The sequence below is a fragment of the Aptenodytes forsteri genome, unplaced genomic scaffold, assembly GCF_000699145.1.
Source record: "Aptenodytes forsteri isolate BGI_AS27 unplaced genomic scaffold, ASM69914v1 Scaffold415, whole genome shotgun sequence".
Taxonomy (NCBI): Eukaryota; Metazoa; Chordata; class Aves; order Sphenisciformes; family Spheniscidae; genus Aptenodytes; species Aptenodytes forsteri.
In genome coordinates, this window is record NW_008794745.1 from 1,390,294 (window position 1) to 1,415,031 (window position 24,738).

Below are 24,738 nucleotides of genomic sequence, written 5' to 3' on the forward strand. Positions count from 1 at the left end.
TGCTGGGCCCAGTCCCCAGGAGAAGGGCGGGGAGAGGCCCCCACGCCCCCTGCTCCCTGCCCAGCCTGGCTGCAGGCATTTGGACAGGGGTTCCCCCCCTCGGGGATGCCCCGCAGTAGCAGGAACCCCAGCTCCTACATGAGCCCTTCACCTTCCCCCCTCCCTGGCCCTGCCCAGGGCCACACAGGGACCCAGGAGGCTGGGAAGAGAAAAAAGGGGGGATAGAGGAGGTAGGAGCAACACAGGATCCCCCCGAAAGGGCCAGAGGCACTGGCTGTGACTCCAGGCGGTGCAGGGCCGGTGGGGAAGGAGAGGCAGCAGCAGGCAGGCAGGTTTGGCAGGACCCAGTGCAGAGGTGGATGTTTCTGTCACCATCTCTCTCACTGCCAGACCCGGCTCTGACACTGGCAGCGACGCGTCAGCCTCCCACGAGCGCAGGGGGAGAGCAAACCGCTTTCAAGAGACAAGGCAGCAGTTTTAAGAGAGAGGGGCAGCTCAGAAAGCACAGCATGCTATGGCAGTAGGTACCAAGTCAGTGTGGTTTATTTTTTTAAAGCCAAATATAAACAGGAATGGAAAGGAACCAAATCACTTCCAGCCTCCAGCTGTCCTAGATCCAATAAAATACCTGTTTTTAAAAAAAAAAAAAAAAAAGAAAAGAAAAAAAAAAAAGAAAGGAGACAGACATCCCCATCCTGCAACCTCAGCTGTCAGTGTCAGGGGACCCTGGGGCTCAGGGATCCTCACCCTTCAGGCTTGGGGCAGCCAATTTTTCATCTAATGTGTCTTTTTGCCCAGCCCAAGCATCTCCAGCCGAAAGGAGGAGGGTAAGAGAGAGGGGTAACACATGCACCACTCTTTCATCCTTGCCTACGCAGGCAGTCCCTGAGTCCTCGCGTGGGGGAAGAGCCACCACCAGCCAGGCAGGTAGGGCCCACGGAGCTGCGACATCCCTTGGAGATGCTCAGAACTAGTCAGGACAATACCCTGAGCAACCTGGTGTGAATGTGGCCTGGAAGGGACCAGAAGAGCCCCAGGGGTCCTCCTCCAGCCCAGCCCCAAGGGGCCCTTCCTCCCCTCGCCCTCCTGCGCTCAGCAGCAGAGCCCCAGCGGATGCAGCTCTCCACGGGCCGGAGGCAGGGCTGGCTGGTGCGCAGGGTCTTGGGGCCTCTGTTTTTCCTGTAAAAGTTGGTGCCAAACTGCCATGGTTTGTCACAGAGGCCACGCTCCATGCCCCTGGCTCTGGGGGCTGTCAGGGCACTCTGTAGCGTGTCCCCGCCGGCCCTGTATGTCGGGATGAGTCCAGCGGGGTTGGAAGGGCTTCCCAAGAGGATGCTGCACCATCACCTGTCCCTCCCCTGCCCCAGGGAACACACCTTGCCGGTGGAGGGCCATGAGCAGCTCTTCAGCCTCTCTCACAAGCAGCAGCACATCAAGACATCGTCCTGTGGGGGAGGACAAACCTCCCCAAAGAGGCTGTTGCCCACAGCCCTCACTCCCTGCTAGGGGAAGTCTGGGAACGGCACTACCTTTATGACCTACCTGAGCCTCAAGACCCAGTGGCACCACTCAAAACCAGCCCACGACTGCTGCTCAGTTCTCTGTGCCGTTTTCCCAACGATCCAGACAGCGATTACTACTTGCTTCCTGCCCCCTCCCAGCCTTCTCTTTCCCCAACTCCGCAGTTTTTTCCTTCACCCTCCAGAAAGCCATTTTAACACGATAGCACCCTGGCTGTTCTGTCCACAGGACAAATGGCTGGCGACACAGAAGGAAAAGGGAGAAGATGGTATTAGCTGCAGGAAATCCACCGCTCTGCCCCCAGGGGACTCGGGACCAGAGGACGTTGGTACTGCACCAGGCCACCCAGGACAGTCTTTCTGCTCGGTGGGATGGCGGGCGAGTGAAGTCAGATAAGAGAAGGACGGCAATTCCGCCTTCTCCAGAAAGCAAAAAATCCCTTTTCCCAAGTGAACTCTGCACAGACACGACAGGACAAATCACAATGTATATGCATATGTATCGTCTTTAACATACGTACATTCACACAGACCCAGACATCACTCACGGACACAAGGAACGTTTGGGATCCACCGCTGTCTTCTTGGGGAAATGGGGACTGCAAAGATGCCTGTGGCTGCCAGGAGGGGAGGAGGGGGGACAGCAGAGCCGCCTGATGCACAGGCAAACACCTAGTGTGACCTCCATCAACCCAAAGAGGTGTTTCCCGGCTGTGCTGGACCTCAGATGCTCAGCCTGTGGGAACTGATGTGCATTTCAAGAGGTTGCTCAAGCAGGGAGAGAGAGATATCCCTGTGGGTTTTTTTCAGTTTTCCCTGGCCACCCCGGATGCTTGGGCCAAGGTCTCCCACAGCTGCAAGTACTTACGTGGGAATTCCTCCTCGCCAAGACCAAAGACTCAACCCACAGCATGCAACGCAGCCTACCCCACAGGCAGCAGCAGGAAGACAGAACGAGGCAACGGGCATGCCTAACCAAAGAGAATAAAAAGGGGGAGCCTTTACACACCGTTTCCTTTCGTTTTATCTGAAGTCCCAAAATCGGACTTGGACCCTGTGCTGATGTTGTGCGGTGCCTATTGAAATGCCTCCAGCCCCTTCCGAATTTGGAACGTACGGGGCTGTGTCGGCGCTCCTGGACGACACAAACACCCGCATAACCATGCACAGACACGGTCTGCACAGCAAAGCAAACAGGCAGACCTGCCTGAGGACAGAGTTTCTCTACAAAATGTTTGCCGAAGGGATGAGGGGTTTTAGTTACAGGGCTGGCTGGGCTGCCTTGTGTACGTAAGTCACTTGCAGTACATCTCTCCCCTATTGCACAATAACACCCTCCTTTCGCACCCCATGCAAAAACGGAAATGGTTAAGAGTCTGTGGGTGGGGGAAGTGTGCGTGAACCGCGTGCAGAGCAGCTCCCACACTTCCTCCTTGTCCAGACTCTTTTCAGAGTATAAATACAGGGTGGCCCCAGAAAGATGGGTATAATGTGCTCTGCCGGCTACTCTGGGACCCCCGTCTTAAAGTACACAGCATGTTTTCAGGTGGGTTAGATATGCACCGCCCAGCACCAGTTTTCAGAGAAACTTTGGGCAGCTTTCTGTTGACTCCTGTGGCTTTTTTACAGCACGATTCTACCTGGCATTCAGGCAGCACCTCTTGCTGAGGACTCCTACAAGCTCGGTACGTCGCAATTCTCTTGATGCGCTTGAGAGGGGCAAGGTGTCAACAGAGTGCCCGTTTGACAGAGGGGAGCATAAAGCCCCAGGAAACTCACCGGTATCTATGCTGTCGCAGAGCTAGCCTCATCAAAGCTGAGGCTAGGAATGGGGAGCCCAAGCCCTGCTCCTGCATGCCCTCTTCTCAGCTACCAGCATCAGCCTTGTGACTCAACAGTCCCATTCCCAACCTTGCAACCCTGCCAGGAATCTTTTGGGGTCTGCTCCAACCCTCAAAAACAAGAGATGGATTTTAAGATTTTGCCTGATGATTCCCTACCCTACTTTCAGTTGGATCCATTCTGCTTCCATAGAAATTCTTCAGTCACTTCCTCCTTCCCTCCCTCCAAGTTCATTTCAGTACAGAATTCTTTAAAGACATAGTTCTACTTGAAGTACAGCACCTTCACCATTCCTCAGCGCTAACCACACAGGGCTCTTCCTCCTAAAGCACCAAGATTCCTGCAGACCACCACCACTCCGCTGGCAAAAGTGCTGGGCTTTCAGTATTTATTTCTCATATTTAATCAGTGCTCAATATTTCAATAGGATGGCATGCAGTTCAAGCATTCTTTTAAGAGGAGGGCTGTGTGATTTCACATGGCGGTACCTGAAGTGCTATAATAGACTAAGAGCATCCATCTAACTCTACAGGGCACAGTACCTAATTCTCATCTCTGACATAACTACTGTATTGCAACTAGAGAGTGACAGGAGACACTAGCTGCAGCTAGTCTATAGACGTTGCTTCAGAAACCACAAAGATATGCAGGTTCTGTGTGTGCACAAACACTGTGTCGCTGCACCCCATAATACCTGAACCCAGAGGAAAATCTTTTCTGCAGTGGTTCTGTCTGCGCCTTTAAGTCATGTTGAAATTCATGTGCCTTGAGCTGCTAAAGCTCTTCCCTTCTGGGCAGCAGAGTATGCGCTCCCTCAAAATCCATTCTCTTTTGGCAAAAAGGAAGAAGGCCTCAAGCTGCAGGAATTAACATCTCTCTTCCATACACGGTTTGGCTGACTCCAGGGTTGGCCAGTTTCCAGTCACGATCCCACTGCATTGCATAAATACCTACGGACTGGAGATGTCAGCGAGTGGAAGCTCCCCACACATCAAAGTCATTCTGGCACTGACCTCAGGGCTTCCATGAAACAGTGCCACGAGATTCAAAATCGTCCTGGGAGCGCTCACGGCTGTGCTGCAGATCCTGCCTTGGACATACACGATGAACAGACCAAAAAACAAGGTAAGAACATGGACTGGGTGTGTTTAGCAGGCATGAAAAAGGGTTAGAAGCTCATCTTCTGCATTAGGAGAGTTTGTATCATCAGCGGGGTGGCCAGCTGGACCTCAGTGTTACCACTGTGCTTGCCACCCCCGGAAGCCTAGCTGCTTCTGGTTTTGTTGCTGGGGCTCTTTCCTAAGCCCGTAAGGATATTCAGAATTGGAACGGTAGCTCGGTGAACAATCAGACTACAGAGGTGAAGCAAAATTTGACCAAAAATTCAGACCGGAGAAGACAACAGTGAAATGTAAGAGACTTTAAAAACTATCACCTGCATGAGATATACATTAAAAAAACCCCACAACCAAACAAAAAACCCACAACACTGCAAGGACAAGCAACTTCCTTCTCTGGAAGAGGGGCTTCTTCCATATTCCACACCAGGGATCTCACTGCGTCGACCTTCCAGGCAAGACAATCACAGAACGAGTAGTATGCGCAAATCCTTCCGAAGGACAACGCGCTTCCTAGCACGACTGTCCCCGCAAGATCCTTACGCTTGGCCTCAACTACCAACGTGTCCCTGTGCCTTTGGGCCAGAATGGGCAGGCAGGCAACGGAAAGATGCTATAGCACCAGTTACAAAGTTCAATGCAGTTTTCAATGCATTAAGCCAAAGGATTGTCACCAAACTTGCCTTCCACGCAAGTTTTGCAAAGAGGGTAAAGCTACACTCCAGCTGCTTCTGTCCTCACGATGCCTTTTGCACTCACTCCTTGCCTGAACTGTAGATCTTCTGAACTGTGGCACGTGTGAGCTCCAAATCCTCCGGGTACCGAATTTCTAGCTCGGTATTTGCTAGGTAGTGAATGCCAGTAAACTCTGAAAAATAGCGGCCGATGTCAGGGTGAGGGATCTCCCGAGGCTCAGAGTTATATTCCAGGTTCTCTGTTAGGAAAGGAAAGAATCAGTTATCACCCCATGAAATGGCCTGCTACAAGGCAATAAATCCTGCGCCTCTCTCAAGTCTTGTTTCTGTCTCTAGAAACACCACTTCCTGATACTTTAAAGAAAAAAAAACCCTAATCCAGGAAAATATGCAGAGTGTGCCAGTACGATTGGTCATAGAGCCTCATCTCCTAAGTGATGCTGACCCCATTTCCTAGTGGCATGAAAACTATTTTATGCCTGCGACCACACTGCCTGACATTAGGTTAGAGTAGCAGGATCCTGACCTGCTCCCACGCTGTTGGTCACAGGTCTTGGTTGTAAGCACAGGGAGAAGCTGCGGCACTGAGCTCTGATCCCTCAAGTCCCATGGCAGATCAGTTTCTAGGAGAGATCCTTCTCAAATGCTCCAAGGTGAGGCCGACTGCACAAGGTTGTCCTGGTAGAGGAGCCGAGCGCTTTCTTGCTCTAAGTCACCAGCCTGTGTTTCAACTATATCAAGTCACCAGCCTGGTTTTCGAGCATGTCTCACACAGCAAAATTAACTTTTCTAAATCCAAACTTCCCGAAGTTAAGAGAAAGTCCCCAAGAAGAGCATGTTGATTCTTTCCCAGAGCACCCCATTTCCTCCTTTGTACTAAAAGATAACTTGGTTAAGCACAACAGTTAAACAACACAGAAGCACTGGCATTAAAACGCAAAGGTGACCCAAGCTGAGGGCCCCTTTGCTCCTGCAGTATTTGTATAAAGCAGTGTGACTGGGAGGCAGCCCAGCAGTAAATCACAGGCGCAGGTGCCCTGCAGCAGTCCCCAAATGATGTCATTTTTTCCAGCACAGTGCCAGATATACAAGTAGAAACAAAAGCTGCCTAAGTCACAAAGTCTGACTTCTCTGCAAGGCAGGGCAGGAACAAGATGGGATGCAGAGAACATCATTCAGGAATAATTCATCTGTCTCTGAAACTATTCAGTTCGCTACAGAGAGCACATACAAGTCGTATTAATCCACATAGGCTCTTTGAAGCTACTGTATGTCAGTGCGTGCAGCCGAAAGCACAAGAGCTTTCTACACCTCAGCGGGCTGGTGCGGTCCTACAGGCTTGCAAAGTACCTTTTTTGTATACTGCACCACTGCAGAAAACAATTTACACTCCAGTATGCTCTGCAGAAGCATGGCTGAGCAGCGAGCTGTGTACAAAAGGAAAAACACAGTGACGAAACAGAAGCTGGCCGGGGGGGGAGAGACTGAGACAGGCAAGTTTGGCACTAGGTGGGGAGCCTGAGAAACATGCCGACTACAAGTTTTTGAGCCACAGATAGCTGGCCTGTGCTGCCACAAAGCAAATAAAAGAAAGACAAGAGTGGACAGGTAGATACCAAACTCACTGTATGAAACAGGTGTTTTGGAATTAGCTACAGCTCAACCTACGGATTTACAGGAAGGACTCAAACTGAGGTACAATTACCTATATTAAGCTTGTTGTTATTTCTGAGCTGGTTAGATAAAACTCTGCATGCAGAATTGTTTAAGATTCTTTCAGTAAAAAACTATCATCCCGTCCCCAAACTCAGGTCAGTTAAGTTATGAAACACTCCCTTCCCAAATGATCTGAGGATGTATTTTAGAGGGGATACTCAACAGTCAGGCAGCAAGATTTCAGCAAGCAAGGACAAACTCTTCAATTTTCCCTAGCAACATCAAAACACTTGGATGCCACAGAGATGACAGTATCAACCTACAGCTTGGCTAAAATACTCTGTGCTCTGGAACCAGCCACCATTACACTTGTTTATAAACAACTGGACAAAAGATATAACAGATGACTCAGCCCCAGAAGCACTGTGGACAATTACCTAATTAGTTTTCACTGACATGCATATTTTAATATCATCCCATGGCACACAAGAACCCTCCAAGAGGCCAAGTACTGCCTAATATGAGCCATAAGGCTGAGCTGCAATATTCCCAGTCCCCACTTCATCTTTTTGGACTACTGAATATACAGTAACTCTCAGGACAGTAAGCAACACCTGCACTTCAAACCTACAAAGGCAGGACTGTCCCCTCCTGTAAAACCACCTCTTGCTCACATGTACGGGACCAGAACATGCTAGGGAGCACCCCCTGGTGAAAGAGCTGAACTGCATTTTGTTCAGCATTTCCCCTCCAGCAGCTTCCACATCTTGTCTTAGCAAAATCCAGTCAGGCTGTGCAGCTAGCTGCCCTGCCAGCTGGATGGGATGCCTCCGTATCACAGGGAGAAGAACAAACATGAGGCAAAGAAACGCTCTGTTTACAATGTACAGAGTTACAGACATATATGTATAGGGCTTTTTTCCCTTTTGAACCTCAGTTCAACATTTCTTGTATCCTAACCTCATATTCTGACCACCAGACAAGAATTTCCTTTCTTATGGTAAGTTGCATAAAGAATGGGCGATAGAGATTTCACAAACGCAAAGAGGTTTAGAAGAGACAATTCACTTTTGTCCCATTCTTATCAGAGGTGGCACTCAAAGCCATGCTGCCTGTGTTCTCTGGGATCTTGGCACATACAGTCTCTTGATGACAGCTGCTCAGAACCATGCCCTGACAAGCGAAGTTTGTGTGCTCTCTCACTAGATCCTATTTTGAGGTCCTGCCCAAAGCACAGCTGTAATTTCAAAGAACGAGAGCTGCTGACAGAACTTCAGACTTCAGCAAAAGCTGAATTACCTCTTTTAAAAGCAACCGTCATGGTTTACACCATAAAACCAATCACGTCCAAAACACGTTTCTAAGGCAAAAGGAGATTACACCGGAGTGGTCCTTAACATTCATTCCTAGCAGTACTGATTTCATGGAGAGCAAACAACACAGGCCATGAATTCAAGACCATTTTCCTTCCTACCTCAACCTTAACTAACAGTTTATGTTTCATACTTAATCACTTAAGCATCCCTTTCTCCTAATGTACTTCTAAACAGAGAGTAAACACAGGAGACTCCTGCTCACCTTGAGCAGCGTATCTGCAAGAGCCATCTTCCACTAGCACATTGTAGAAGGGCTGGTGGGGTCCATGTGGAAGGCTGTGGACGTTCATATTCCGGATCCATTCATGCCCCATCATGCAGGCGGGATCCCAGCCATAAATCACGCAGTTATAGCCATATCTAATTAAAAAAAAATTGCAGACCAAAGACTGTGAAAACTCCAGAGCCAGCTCTTTTTCCTCAAGACTAATATAGCACAAACAGGATAGGAGCCTCCTGTGAGTTGGCACAAGGGGGAGAGGACAAGAGGGAAATAAAAAAAAAAATCAATTAAAAAAGATTGTGTGCATACTTGTGTGTGTTTTGAGGTGGGGGGAAATGACTAGGAGTGACTGGATAAATAGACTGGAACAAACAGCTGAGGACAAAGGAAAACCAAATGTGAGCAAGAAATGAAAATGGGAAAGAGACTGGAAGTCAGCAACCGGGAGAACAGGAAACAAGAAACAGGGAGAGAATCAACCATCCTACTGTGTTGTGTAATTACTTCTGTGCCCATCACACAGACGTGGTAATCCCAATACTGAACTCCCAGAAACAAAGCCATCATTATTTTCAGATTATTTATGCGATTAATCGCGAGGTATTATAACTGTCACTGCTGACGCCCTTCGAATATGCTCCAGATGTCGTGTTGAGTTGGAAGAGTGGCCGAAGCAACACAGCGCTGGCATGTCATTCTGGCAGAGCAGTGCAGACAGGAACACAAAGCCTCTGTACAATGCAGGAAGAAGGGGGAATAACAGCACAGGGAAAGATTCATAAGCTGTCTTAGGAATCTTACAATCTTTTTTGAAGTCGATTCTGTTCCACGGTCCCTCATTAACTGATTACTGATGTTTCTTCGAGAGCTCTGGGCTGTGGAAATTTTAGCTGTGTGATATACGATGACTCAGACAAGTCACCTCACAAACTTCTCTCTGCAAGCAAACAGCAGTGAATACACTCGCTCTCTCAAAGGACAGACAGAGCTGCTCCCATTTTTCTACGAGGTACATGGCATAGATGCACGTGCCTGGCATTTTCCATTCCAGATACCTCCTCGGCAGATAAAACCACGTCTCATTACTGTCAGAACAAACACTTCTGCACTCGTTGTTACAGTACAGCCTGCTAATGTGATTTTGAAGAGCTCACCTCTTGTGTTTCATAATCAGCCCAATCGAAAAGCAGACCTCTTTGTGCTTCTCATCTGAACGGTGCTTCACCTCAGGTCCCACCTCCTCCTTCCGACGCTCAATATGCTCCAGGGTATGTTGAACTAAGTACCCGACGGCCCCGTGCTGGGATGGGTCCAAAGCTTGGATATGCTGCAAGATGTCCAGAACCTTCAGCAACCAAAACAAAAAGACAGACTCAGAACAAGTCTCTACAGCAGCCCGACACTTACAAATATATACAGATGTATTTCTCAAGTTAGCTGGGTCTAAGTGCCCAGGCCTAGAGGTCCGCCACATGAATTTTCCACACAGGACTGAGAACCTTTGCTCTAGCTACACACTCGCAAGGAGTTCTTCACACTTGCTTAGCCTGCAGAAATTGCAAACAGTCCTCTCCTTTTCTATTTGTAAAGCTCCCTACTTCCAAGGAAGGGTACTGTTGAGCACAGTAACCCCTTAAAACTAAGTCATGCTAGCTAATCGCGTCACATTTTGCGACCACAGGGCATCGATGAGACCGTTTCAAGGTTTCTGAAACGTTAAGAGAATACTGTTGCTAGTCTCCAAAATTGCTGCTGTGAAGTGATTCCAGATGACTTCTGCTGCACTTGAGAACAAACATTTCAGTTTAAGAGTTCCTCAGCATGTCTGTGGGAGCCTGGCAGAGGAAACGCAATTAACCTTTATGATGCTATACCACGTAATAGCGAACAAGAGACAGAGAACCTGCTTGTCTCAGGATGACTAAAGAACACCAACTTTAAAAGTGCTCTCAAAGCAGCAAACCCTGTAGATCCAGAATACCAGCCCACCAACACCCTCTGGCACACTATCAGAGCATCTGCTGCCAAGTTTGTCAGAGGCAGGCAATGCAAGTTTTACTCTTTTTTTTTTTCTTGCTCTTAACAAAACTGCTGTCTAAACAGGTTGGGAAAAGACAGATACATCCATCCCAACATCAAACACCTCAAGTGCTGCCACAGTTCCAAAATCTGACACACTTTAGCACCTGGCAAAAGGACTGTCTCCTTGATCACAGGCTGGAAGTTTTGGTCACTCTAAGTTCAGAGCAGCAGCAGAAGAGGAACAGAAATCTCAGGCTACTGAGCATGAACATCAGCCAAGAAGTGAAGAAAATAAATTCAGAAGAAGAACGGGTGAATAATTAGGTATGAGAAGAAGAAACGCAGCTCAGGCTTCTTGGCCACCTTAAGTCTCTGGCTGGCATCTTAAGAAGGATGTGAAAATCCTGAAAAATCCTACAGAAAAGGGAAGGCCTAGCACAGGGACCATAGCTGCCAGAGATTCCTGGCAATTTCATTTACTGTTATTTGTAAACATCTAGGACAACACTCTGTGTAGCTCTGCTTGACTTTTAAGATTTTGTACCACTTTCCATAAATCTGGCAGACCTCTATTAAATCTGGTATCTTCTGTTCTGTCAGACATACGAGCATTCTCTCTGGCTAGCTACAATCCTACCCGATAGCCTGGAACGACTGGATGCCTATGAGGATGCAATACTGCAAAGTCCAAGTTTGCACATTTTCATTGCATCTGGCAACATGGTGCAGAGAAACTACCCGTAAAACTCAGCCACGGGGTTGTACTATTTGTTCTGAGGGGCAGCAAAATGCAAGTATGTATAGCCTTGGTGCTTTACAAACACATCGCTGAGTGCCAGAAAGGGGAAGGAAGATCTCTCAGTGTTTCACTTAGCTGTCCCCTATTTACGTACGGCTGCCATTTCAGCTCAGCGAGTCCCCCCCGTACACAATTTCTTAGTTTGTGCTGTTTCTTCTGTGGCGACCCTAAAACTTGCTGCCGTAAGAAAGGAACGGCAAGCTTAGCACAGTTTGTTCTTCAAAAGGAAGGCAGCTTCTCCAGCAGTCCTATGCTTCAGTTAATTTGGTGGAAAGAGCTTCGTTTTCTGCTCAGCTGTCCAGCCAATACTTCTGCCCCCTCACCCAAACCTCACATTTGGAAATGGCACAGGCATTGCCCAAGTGTGTGAGCTTCACTAAAATAGTACAGGAGATTTTGACTAGGGAACACCTCTTTGCTGTAATGACACACTAAAGAAAAAATACTTCTTTGAGTTACATGCTTCTTCCCTCTGCCTTCCCCTGATTCACTGAAAGACACAGATAAGCTAGACAACCTGTAAGTCTCAGCACCTTCTTTCCCACATTCACAAGATAGCAGGACTCACGTTGCTATGCTAAAGGTGATATTAAAAAAGAATCCCAAGGGCAGGAATATTAAGTTGCTTTTTCACAGAGCCACTGATTGCGTGGCTAAGGTTTCAGAGAACAGCTTTGGTCAAATTTATAAAAGATAACTTCCTACAAGTTTTCTGATAAGGTAACTGCTCCTTTTACATGAGTCCAGCAAGAGTTTTACCACCACTACCACAATCTAGGCATAAACCAAATAGAATGCTCTTATAACTTACAGCCAGAAGTCCACAGTATTGGTTGCAAGATAAGTTGTCAGACTTGGGCAGTAAATCATAAATTATGACTCAGACTCGAGGCTGCTCACAAGTCTCCCCTAGGGCAAGCAAGCAAGCAAGCATCATCCTCTTTTTCCTGCTTCATATAGTAGAAATTGATTCTCTGAAATGTGATAACTCGTTCAATTGCGTTTATTACAGAAACAACTTGTGGCAGACTGTAATGCAAGCTGACGTAGTCCAAAAATCAATAGACTAGTGTTAATAGCGCTTAGCCTATCAGAAAACATACGACCGAGTGGCGAGGTACCTTTTCTGGCCAGATTCCCAGGTGGAAGTATAACCTAGCCTGGAGCATTAGATGCTGCACATTGTCCGGATACATGGCCAGGTATAGATCCAACGAGTCTCTCAAGAGTTGGTAAGACTGATCAGTGCTTTCTCTGCCAGCAAAAAAGAAACTCAATTGTAAGGCTAGCTCTTCAACCCCTATCCCCAGTACTCCGATGTACAGGGATAGTCACCAAAAACGATGCTACAGGTACAGGCATGCTCATTCACTAAGAGTGACTCCGGCACTGTCTGTCACTCATGACATCCAACAGCCTGCTCAGAAGAAAAAAACTCTACACAACTGATGATTGGACACTACCCTCCCACTTCACTGGTATTCTACTTGGTCAAATAATCCTACACAGAGAATTCACTCTCCAAGCCACTGCCTTTGGAAATCTACTTTTGTGCCCCTAGCTTAATAACACCTAAAGCAATCCTTTTACTCTGTGGTTCCTGTCTATGGCTACTTGGGAAAGTGATTATCAGGGACATTTGAAAATAAAACCAGATTTTCTACAAACCAACAGTACCTTTGAAACTGCTCATTTGAGCATGTGGGCTGTGCTTACCAGATCATAACAAAGGTCTCTGCTCTTAAGGGAGCAGTGGACAGTCCTTATCAGCTTTTCACAAAGGAAAAAAAAATGATCTGTCCATTTTCTTGAGGGGAACTACTTTTACTAAATATTTTTGTTTCCACACAATACTGCTGCAGGTGATTAAAAGCAACTAGACAACGCAACATGAATTTTCAAGATCCCCTGAGGTGACTGACACCTTTTTAAAGCACTCACTCAAATACTGTGAAGAAGCAGTTATCAGATATGCAGAGAGTATACTCTGGGCCCTCTTTTCCACAGGCCTTACGGGCCAGATGATCCTCAACTCACCGCTTGCCGAGGTTTAAGGCTACAGGTGATTAAAAGCAACTAGACAACGCAACATGAATTTTCAAGATCCCCTGAGGTGACTGACACCTTTTTAAAGCACTCACTCAAATACTGTGAAGAAGCAGTTATCAGATATGCAGAGAGTATACTCTGGGCCCTCTTTTCCACAGGCCTTACGGGCCAGATGATCCTCAACTCACCGCTTGCCGAGGTTTAAGAGATTTCCCACCATACGCTGCAAGACCTCTTTTGAAGTCACCACTCCATAGAACTCCTCTGTCACATGGTGGCCAATAAGGTACTCGCACTCCTTCACCGTCAGCTGCTTCCCCTTCCCAAAGGCGTCAATGTAGGTGTAGTCAAAAATATCTGTGCTTCTAATGAAACAACAAGGAAACTAAATTGTGATGGTGGGTCTCGCGGTAAAGCAAGATTACCTATTTCTGTTCTTCCCTCAGCACTTTCAAGCTTGTTTTTAGAAGAAGTGTCATTCATACCTCAGTTCCCTCCTAAAAAGAGATTACCTGCCACCTTCTCTCTCCTCCTAGCAGCTTCTTCAGATAAACATGTATCTTTGGGAAAAGACAGAGAAACTAAGGGGATATTTTCACTCCATCATGCCAGTTCTTTCCTTCAGATATTTTCAGGTTTGCTGTATCTGTCGCTAGATTATATTATGATGCTGCACTGGAAAGCGTAACAGAGCCCATGCATATGGCATCTGAAGCCTAGTGCCAGAAGGGGTATATCTAGACAAAACCATTGCTCTGAATTGGACTGCTGATGTCATTCACAAAATACAGATATCTGTAAATTGATCATGACCTGGTCAAAGATGTATCCTGCACCAACTCAGAGAATTAAATGAGTACACAGAACAACAGCAATGGTCTCTAGCAACTGTTCTGTATGAAAGGCTAGGTGAAATCAGCACCTTTTTTCTTCTTTTCAGTTTTTCATAATTTTCTTAAATAAGAGAAACATTACCTCATGGTTACTATTATTTCACACTCAGGAAATCTGTTACCATTCATCAACAGCAGAGCTGAATTCTGGGAAAACTTCTTTAGAGATCTGATCTTTTCCTCCATGTAGGTTGTAATTACGGAGAGAAAATAATTAAAACATTCTGGTGTAGGTCTGGAGCTGTAAATGCTTTCTGGCTTTTATTACTGTGGATACAACTTCAAAATTCAGCAGATCACTTACCCTTCTTTTCCTTGACACCATCGCAGCAGAAAATGGCTAGGGAAGTTGACTGGTTCAAGCTTGACTCCTAGCTGCCTGGCAATTGTTAAATAAAGCACAGACAAACTGATGGGAATTCCTGTCCTGCGGATCAAAACCTGGGGGATAAAAATGTCATAAAAACATTTTTAAGAAAAACACAAAACCCCAAGGTTTGATTTCACAGAAGAAAATACACCAACTTGACAGAATATGCACTAAAAGATGACATCATATTGACTTTACACCAAGTTGTTCTTCAGAGAGAATTATTTGTCTGACTACATTCAGACAAATAAACACCACAAATAGAATGTCTCAAGCCTTGCAGCCTCCTAGTTTTTGCCTAACATACACGTACCTGGTGAATGTATGAATTCAGGGAGTTATAGTAATCCAGCTCGTTTCCTTTGTATTTTAACTGCTCATATAGGACACAATTCATAGCATCAAGTACCTGCCGCTGAAGCTCCACTTCTGGAATCAGGACCTCTCCTAAAAACACACGCAATGAAATAAAGACTGAGAAAACAAGTGTACTTAACCTTTATGCAATGAACCTTATATCAAAATTCTTCATATAACGTAAGACAGTCATCTCAATTCAGATAGTCAAGAGACTGGCTGGAGTTGACCATGGCAGTGCCCTAGCGCTCCGCTCACAACGTGGCCTGGCTCAGTGGATTGCCCTGCACCTCAGCCATGCAATAGTGATGCCTCGCTTCCTCCTGCGGCTGGAGGACTGGATCCTAACCAACCTGTGCCAGCACAGCACTGCAGCTGGACATGTCATACTGCCCAGGCATGGGAAGTGTGTTTTCACTGCTTGAGAGTCCCAGCTTGGCCACTCCAGGTATACAGGTACAGGCAGACCGCTCATTCTCTCTTTGAAAGACAGCAAACATTAGATAGTGCTTATAAAAAACAAGGAGCAAGATGCTGCCTGACCTTTGGAGATGTTAAAGCACGTACCTTTACTATTGCTGCTGACTTTCTGAGACTTGCAGAGGAAAAGAGGTCGATCCCCTTTCCCACAGCTCTGCTACAAGTATCAGGACTACTTAAGACTTCAGGGACAAATGGGGAAAAAAAGAAAAAAGAATTCCCCTCCCAATTCTTTTTGCTTAGACAGCATCAGGTGGACTGACAACCCTGGTCTATTGAGTCCCTGTGGCTGAACAAATGGCTGTTTCCTGAACGATGGTTTAAGCAAATGTCAGAATATGCTTGCCAGGGGACAAAGAACAACAGCTCTTTAAGCTGCAATAATTCAACAGCTGTTTCACCTTGTCTGCCTGTATCTAGACTTGCAGAAATGCTCTGCAGTAAAGCATACGTTTCTGTACAGTACCTGCCTTGGAAGCCAAGCTGGGGTGCCTTGGATTTTTCGACCGCAGGACTTTGCGCACTTTATCTGTGATATCATCCACCTGGGCCTGGACGCTTTTTAAGCAGATGTCTGACAGCGGGTTACAGTATTGATCAATTAAAACAGCACCTGGAAAAAACAAACTATATAAGAAACAGGACTTCAGTTTTTTCTTTGCTTAGTTTTACCTGCTCTAAATTCCAGACATGCAGCAAGCAATTGCAGCAGAACACAAGAGCTTTCCTTTTAAAATTTGCAGTCATATATTGGATTTATCACATAAAATGAAAAGAATAAGCTGACATGATAAATACCAATTAAATTCAGTACTCCCCTCTCCACCATCTTGAAAGGGAAAGCAATAGATTCGTACATTGAGCAGGTATGCTGCTAGACCAGGCTTAACCAGCCAACTCTCCGGTCACACTGCATCTCCTGGCATCCTCCCAAACAATGGTTTTTATTCAGAGCCCAAAACCATCTCAGCTTCACTTCTGCTTCAGTTCCGATTTCTCCCTGCCATATCCTCCATAGCTATCATTCTTGCTCATCGTTCCCTCTTCTCCTACATTCATCTTTCTCTTCCACACCTGCTCTCCATCTTCATGTCAGAAACCCACTATAACAGAACAGATTTTCATTTTCCTTCTGCCCAAGCCTCTTCTGTCAAACTTCTGCAGGAAAAAAATAGCCCTTTCTCAGAATCTTCTCCTTGTCATTTTGTCACCACTGCTCTTTCCAAAGCCTTCATATTGTTCAACCTTTGGAATCAACTGTATTCACCTGCAAGAATTTTGCACAGATCATACCTCTTCCCTGCTTCGTTAGCATGTCCATGACAGCCCTGTATTCAAGGATTCCAGCAGGGCCCCAAGGCATGTCTTCTTCCCTCCCCGCAGAGTGTTCCCCATGCTGACCAGATGAAGCTTCACAAAAGACTACCTGTTGGTGCTCTAATAGTACCTCCATGGCAGACAAATGCATATATTTGTGACCCACATGATTAAGTCACATAATTAACTGTCTCGGTTGTTTCCAGAAAAAGTCACTTTTGGCTTTTCCTTCTTACCCTAACACAGTCCCTTCTTCAAAGGCTATTGCCACTAACAAGAACCAGCTTTGGTGTTAGAGACTCTTTCGTATGACATTTTTGAGGTATATACCAAGAGTAGGGGACTATTCTACAGACATTGACAGCTTTCAATCCATTCAGGAGACTATCTTCTCCATAGGAAGCCCGAAGAAGAGAATAATCCACCAGACTAAGGACATGAATTGCAGAAAAGCGTTTTCTTTCTTCATATCAGGTGCATGTGCCTTCACACCATGTGACTGGACTTCCATCCATTCCCCAGCTCTACACTGCACAGCTTCAACGCTCCAGCAGTCAGACAGCTCTCGAGAGAAAGCCGCAGCGCACAGGCTATGAGCTACAACAACAATTCCCCCTGCCTGCAGCTTGCTCCTTGCCCTTATCTGAGAAGCTCTTGGGAAAGGAGATAGTAGGGAGCCGACTCGAAATAGGATCAGTTGGTCTGTTAGGCCGTATTCAGCCCGTGGGACACAGTTAAAATGCTTCTGCAATGTCAGCTAATTAGGACGCTGAGCTACTGCTGATTTCCTCAATACATTATTCAAGATTCAAACACAAGTGTTTTAACATTTCCTCCATTGCTTTTCAGCTCATCTGTCCACGGGCAATTATTCAAGTATACAGCACCAACAGAAGCTAATGTAATCCTGACATTCTGATGCAACACTATGCAACGACTGCAAGATTTTAAGGACTTCAGATACATCAAAAATCAAAACTTAATTCTGAGTCGTTGTCCAAGGGCTGATCAAAATATAACCAACGAAGGCTCTTTCCAAGTAAAACAACAATGATGGAAAGCTGTCATTAGGTGCTCTGCACGAGATTTCTGCCAAAGACTCACCCTCCAAAAATGACTGCCGATCAGTTGGGCGTTGAAGATACTCCTTCAGATTTTTTAATATATTCTGTTGCCGTAGGAAGTATAGAATTTTCTTTGCATAGTACTTCCAGGTGAGACCTTTCCTGCACATTTAAATACAAAAAGTAGTATTGCCCTATACAAGCACTTTAAGGGTGAACATTTGATTTAACTTTTCCAGTGAATACAGGTTTACAATTTAGACTATTGCTTTTCTAAACAAGTCTGACAACACCATTATCACCGAAGAGTCAACCAAAAAGGTAAATGTTAAGAGGAAATTCGTCATCAAAAAACCACAATATAAGACACTTGCAAAACATTGCTCCCATCATCTCCAATTTTTATCCTATCACCAATACGTATTTTTGAGAAGATACAGTATCATGGGAAACAACACAGATCTTAATTAAAGTAGCTCAGGAATGTCTGATTAAAATCCTACATTTTATTCATAAAACATTACCCTCTGTCTGACTGGATCCCTCCAGAATCAAACTTAAAGTATCCTCTCACCATTAAAAAGAAATTGATGAGGGACACGAATGCAGGTCCAATAGTATTCAGAAGAAAAAAAAAAATCCCCAGAGCAAAAAAAAAACCTCTGTTGCCATGAAAAGGCAGGAACAGATCAACAGTTGGTCTGTAGATCACACAGTCCAAAACCTTACAGCTTTTATAGTAAAGCCCCTTCACTTTCTAAATTAACAAGTGAAGGCAGAGTGCCCAAGAAGAAGCAATAGAGCTGGTTACTATCCAGGTCAGGTTTGAAGAGGTGACCTGAAATATGACAGACCAACTTAGAGGCATTCAAATCACATGCATCTAAGCAAGCCCTGGCCTTTAGCAATGGGTTACCCAGTGCCTCACTGAGCACTTTTACACCAAATAGTTAGGAATGGCACAACGCCCTGGCCCCCCAAAAACCCAGAGGGAGAATTTTACTGATTCCCAGGCTCTGCCCTTGCCATGTATTTAAAACAAGTCCAGTTTCCTTCTTCAGAAAAAAAACAAGCCCTCTTTCCCTGCTTACGTTTCCTCTCCTCCAGATTGCAGGTTAAATCAGGGTTCTCCATCCTACCGGACAGGAGAACAATCAAACCTCGTAATACTTTATCCTCTTCCAATAAATTGGGATGCTCAATAGGGACAATCGCTTTATTGGGATATCTTCCAGGGAAATGATTTAGCCTAATGCTTCTGAATGGCAATGACTACAGCTTAATCAGGGTGTAATTAGCATCAATTCTGCTTTATGGGGAGGCATTTGGCCAGTGCAAAGGCTCAAAAGCTTTTTAACCAGTTGTCAAATGAGAGATGTGTAGTCCCAGTTCAAATAGAGAAGGTAATAAAACAGATGTGAAAAAGCAAAAATGAGATGATTGCCATTCTAGTTATGTTTTTTCAAGGTCTACTAGCAGTCCCTTTAATCAAGGTTATTAGACTCCATTAAGAGCAATCTATTGCAGCTTCATATCACAGCAAAATCAGCATGGTTTATATGCTACCAGCAGAAAAACCTTCAAGTAAAGCAGTGACTTATTCATCTTGCCCAGTGTTAACCATGGTGATGAGAATACCTAGGCAGATGCAAACCAGAACTTTTATTTACTTGCTTGGCATTTCACCTGTCTGCATCATTTACAGAACTGCAGATTTTGCAGTGGCTGAATTAAACGCAGTTGCTTATTTGGGGACAAAAATTGTACCAACCTACTACAGCTAAGAAAAGCAACAAGAGGGGGAAAAAAAAAAGCCAAACAAAAACCAGCTGTAGTTTCATGATATAGGGATTCATGGTTGCAATCCTCATTGAGTATTCCTGCTTCCCTCCGGTGCTGCGGGCCCATCCTGCAAATCAGTTCAGCAAACTGACCCAGGTTTAAATAAAAAAGGAACATGAGGATGGGAGCTCCTTAAGCCAAAACTACTGCAGAGAAGAGGGTACATGGAACATGTCCCAAGAGATGTCATGAACTGGCAAAGAATCAAGCAACAAACAGGAACACAAAGCCAGAGGACCTCCTTCTCGTAGAATAGTTTACACGTTTTTTTTCTGGGAATATTAAATTAGTTCTGAAGTTAAACACACAGCAACACTTCCCAGCCTCGGTAAGCCTGGGGATGTTGTTTTACGAGAGTGACAAAAGGACAGAAGCTGAGGTCAGGCATTCACCACAGTACCGTTCTCCTTTAACTGGTGAAAGGGAAAAAATCTCTTCCATTTCTAACCCCTCACTCTTTCTTACCTTCCTTCCATGTTAAGGATACACATCAGCTCATCCTCAAAAAAATGACTTGGGCACCCGAGAGTCTCAATGTCACTGAATCCATCACAGGGGACCTGTCAAACCAGACAATGAATTATGCAGAGCACAACAGATTCTTTCCAAAAGAACATAATTTCATAAAAAGTCTCAAAACCAATTTTGTTCTATTTTTTAAAGATCTTAAAAATGTCCAGCTCAGCAAGTATTCATAATCTCCACTCCATCAATTTATTACAAGGACCCATTGAGAACACCAGCAGCACCCTACAGCAGTTTGAGCTAACTGCTACAGCATTTAGGGCTCCTACAGAGGGTGTGTGGACCAGCACAAGCATACCAGATCTTATGCAGGCTGGACCCAAGCTGAAAGTGATTTTAAGGTGGAATCAACTTTTGCCTGTGGCTGACCGAACCTCTACAAATCCTCCCTAGTGTAGCAGATTGCTCCTGGGGGAAGGAATGAAGGAGCAGGAGCCTTCATTTCAGCCTCAAACTTATGCTTAAAAACCTCATCTGATTAATGATGAGCGCTAACCCAGAGCTACCAGATTGTTGATAGAATAGCATTTTTTGAAACAATCACTTACATATCTATATTCAGAAGAGTTATTTTCTTCCAGAATTCAGAATTCTTTTTTAAGCTTTGATTGAACTGTAACAAATCTTTTTGCTTTCAAGCTTTTCAGCATAGGACATGGGCTAATAGAGTAAGGAAAAAGCGATTCCCATTATACTGTATCTTAGCAGGCACTCCGCAGGATCTAGTGGAACTGGGTTGGAAGTCTCTTCCCCTCAATTCTAAGCAGGGAATCAAGCTGCAGTTTCTAGCCCCACAGGAGATGGTCCTCATTATTAGGCCTTTGGGTATTGCTGAATGGTCTCTCAGTAGTCTTTGCATACGTGATTAAAACAGTAGGAATCCAGGAGCCTCTGCCCTCGGTTAATGCCCTGATACACATTTCTCCATGGTCAAATGTCTATTGGCTGCAACCACAGTGGAACAGTTCAAAAAGAACAGCTAAGAGATATGCATCTCCAAATACCCCACTGGCCCCACGGCCTCCTTCTCCAGGTGTAAAAACCTAGGTGCCAACCCTTGCTTAAAATCAGGTAAGAGGATCTTAACACAGGTCTCCTGTATCTTAGGGGAATTCTCTACTGGACCACAACATACTTGCAAAGGAGCCACAAAGGGGTGGCCATTTAGTGGCTCTTGTGTGAACTTTTTAATTCAGCTGAAGTTATAGGCAGCATTTATGCCTGTTTCACAGAATTTCAGGTTGACTGGAATTGTACAGCTAGCCAAAACCCACAGCCATCAACTAAGCAAACAGACAATGAAACAACTGTGGTTCCACATGCAAGTAAGTCTTCTCTGAGAAACTACATTTTCACCTTTTTCACACTGAACGCAAAAGCATCTTGGTGTCATGGTTGGGTAAAGAACTTAAATAATATACTTTCCAATTCAGTGAACCTATTGCACCTTGGTCCCGTTTTCAAATGACTTCTGACAACTCACAGAACGTATCCTTGCACAAGGTCTGCAGTGAGATAAATTCATAGGCTATGGCACGTGTCACAAACTACCGGTCCTTCAGAAATTCCCAGAGCCAGGTCTGAACATGCAGCAATGAGCAAAGAGCTTTTAAAGTTGCAGTGGCAACAGCTGAATGTGACATGCAGAGCACGCTTTGGACTCTATGCAGTTTGCACCTTTGGATTTTGAACTCTCTCTCCCCTTTTGGCTGGTGATCTAGCATTTTAACACGAAGTGAGGAAATAAGAATTTTCTGACTGCGTAGTTGAAAAGATGTGAAGAGAGAGGAAAGACAAACTAATAAAAAGTAGTAAACAAGTAGCTAGGCTGTTGCACATACACAGGGAAGATGACTTACATGTTCTGAAAAGAACCTTTTGGAGAACGAAGCTACAATTCTCTGGGCTTCTAGACCAGCATTGTGCCGTGCTTTGTATTCTTCAAGCCAGCTAACACCGTCCGTGTGGCTATAATATTTCAGCAGTGATGGCCACCTACACAACAAGACGTAAGTGAACATGTACATTAGTATTTCAACATCACTGAGAACCTCCAGAACTGTAAAATATTGCTTATTGTAACCATGTGACTTGAGGAACTGAGACACTGCCAAGACACAGTACAACTTTAAAGGTAACTGTATAAATTAATCCAATGACTGACTCAAGCTTCAAAGCATAAATCCAACTGATTTCATCTGCGTATTAATGGTTATTTAAAAGTAAGCTCTCCTGAAGCCTGCCAACAGTAAACCTTAAAAGGTTCATACTCCAGGTATTTCAGTATCTAAATATCCTAAATGCTTTTGAGATTTCCTCTAGAGTTTTGCAAGACAAACGTAGGTATCACATCAGTAGAAGAGAGGCAGAGTTTTATAATAAAAAAAAAGTTTGCCATTCTGAAGATGTATCACATGTAAGCTAACTTGTCATCCAATAGAACGAGAACTCATTGTCCTGTGTTCTTCCTACTACCTTGTGGGTCTAATTAAAAGGATGCACAAAACAGAGCTCCCTCTATTGCCCCTGCTGGTGGCAACATCTACTGGAGGAAAACAGAATTCTGAAGTCAAATGGTGACAGCTAAATGCTTTTGCAGTTCATTTTTAATGTAAGAAATAATTATTTAAAAAAAAATCCAATACCTTTCTTGTAAAAGAAAGCTGTACCTGTTTTACTGAGTCTAAAAGTCCAAAAGCTAAAACACATTCCACAGCTTACTAAGAAGCGTTTCAAGGTTCAACTGAAAACCTAACTTCAGGTAATGTTTTGGGGGCTATTAGCAGCAGCACCTTGTCTAACAAAGTGGGCATGTGCTGCCAAAACGCAGCCCTGCGCAATAACATACGTGCCAGCGCAGCAATACCCGTGACTGTTCTGAAGATACAAAGATCATTTGTGTATGAAACACGAAGAAGAATCAGCGCAGATGGAAATATTTTGGACAGCACGGGAAAGCAAGCTGAGAGAAAGGCCTCTTGTAATTTACAGGGGCGTTTGTTTCACATTTTGAAATTCTGTTAATTATTACTGATTTTTACAAAACATTTTCCTTCAACTACATGGATTGCCTTAGGTTCTTGTCTGGTTATATATATGAGAGAGAGATATATATGATTTTATGTATCTATATATTTTTACCTTTATAAATAGAGAACACCAAATGTTTAAATCACTACTTCTGTATAAAAATTACTACCAACTGACCAAAAGGCACAGCTGTGCCCAGTAAAAAGATATTTTACCACCAGTTAATAATAAAACTACACTGCAACTGCAGTTACAAAATAAAGTCAAAGACTAACCAAATAACTTCACATTATATAACAACCTCTCTCCCGATGGATCCCTCGCCATTCATCTACCGCTGAAATGCAGCCACGTCGTAGTAACAATTACAGTCATTCATTTTAGGATGAGAAAAAGTAATTTCTTGGGTTGAAATTACATTGAAAATTTTAGGAAGACAAAGTGCAATTACTCATGATGGAATCCAGCCAGGATGACAAGGTCAATGTGCAAACTCCTGCCAAAAGTTCTCTTATCAAAGACAGAGGAGGACAGCAGCATGTGCTAACCACCTACCACATTCAATTTCAGCTGCTGGATCTGAACCATTTTTAAACTTGCAGGTTTGCTTCAGAAATTAGAGCCACTGAATTGGTGAAAGGGTCTGGCCAGCCATCCCAAGCCATAGCTTGCTGAATTGGGGAAGCTGTAATTGTTCAGTAGCCTTTTTCACTGGTAGAAAAAGAATAATCCTCTTATTTGAGCTATGCTAAATTTTAGAAGCCAACTGGCGATTAGAGAAAGCAATATCGCTACTTTTCCTGTGCTAAAACACAGACAAAACCAGGTAGCAGATGAGCGTGCCCTATTCTAGAAAGGTTGGCAGCCCCCGTGAAGGAGTGGTGTTTCTAGAACTGCTGAAACCACCGTGGCATAAGCAACATCAAACAATATGCTCATGCTCTATTCCCAGCTAAAGCATTAACAGTTTCACTGGTTACAACACAGCTATGCCCTCATCAGGTACCCTGTGACTGCCTTTGGGGAAACTAAATTCACAAGCAGCAAAAGTCAGTCCAAAGGATTTTGGTTTCTGTGAAAATAGCTCTCCCAAAAGCACTACAAATAAACACCTCTCTTCACCATAAAGCGTTAGCCCTGCGACAGGACAAGTCTTGGCAGTTGTTTTGGAAGCTGCTAGCTAACACTGTCTACCTCAGTGGGACGAGGGAGGCCAATCGACAACCCCAGTATGCATGTGGCCCTACGTCCGCACCGCTGCCAGACCCCAGGTTGGATCTAGGGCCTGCAGGTAACCCAAGTGCCCGGCTGTGGAAGGGGCTGCAAAGACCGATCTCCTCCGAGTGGAAGGCTCAGCCTGGTCCCACCCCGTGGGATTTAGGAGGGGAAGCAGCCTTGCAACAGTCCCTGCCATCCCTGCTCCGGAAGGACACCCACATCTCCTCACCCCTCAGACACACAGCAGAAAGCCGCAGGGCTCGTCCCACCCGTGGGGGGATCAGCATGCACCTTGCGGAGCCGGGAAGAGAAGAGAGACAAAGATGGGGTGTGTGGGGTGCA

The 24,738-nt window shown here is 45.1% G+C and overlaps 1 protein-coding gene across 1 annotated transcript in view; it reads right to left on the reverse strand.

Annotated features, from left to right (window-relative positions):
* Nucleotides 1–4,768: 4,768 nt before the first annotated feature.
* FBXO21 (F-box protein 21) overlaps nucleotides 4,769–24,738 on the reverse strand; it is a 36,077-nt gene continuing 16,107 nt past the window's right edge. Inside the window, exons 2-12 of the mRNA XM_009274032.1 lie at nucleotides 22,008–22,143; nucleotides 20,089–20,183; nucleotides 17,822–17,943; nucleotides 15,867–16,013; nucleotides 14,877–15,010; nucleotides 14,498–14,634; nucleotides 13,489–13,665; nucleotides 12,373–12,505; nucleotides 9,585–9,775; nucleotides 8,410–8,567; nucleotides 4,769–5,414 (exon numbers count right to left, since the gene is read on the reverse strand). Of these exons, the coding sequence (XP_009272307.1) occupies nucleotides 5,236–5,414; nucleotides 8,410–8,567; nucleotides 9,585–9,775; nucleotides 12,373–12,505; nucleotides 13,489–13,665; nucleotides 14,498–14,634; nucleotides 14,877–15,010; nucleotides 15,867–16,013; nucleotides 17,822–17,943; nucleotides 20,089–20,183; nucleotides 22,008–22,143 (1,609 nt within the window). The 3' untranslated portion in view covers nucleotides 4,769–5,235. The remainder of the gene's footprint in view (nucleotides 5,415–8,409; nucleotides 8,568–9,584; nucleotides 9,776–12,372; nucleotides 12,506–13,488; nucleotides 13,666–14,497; nucleotides 14,635–14,876; nucleotides 15,011–15,866; nucleotides 16,014–17,821; nucleotides 17,944–20,088; nucleotides 20,184–22,007; nucleotides 22,144–24,738) is intronic.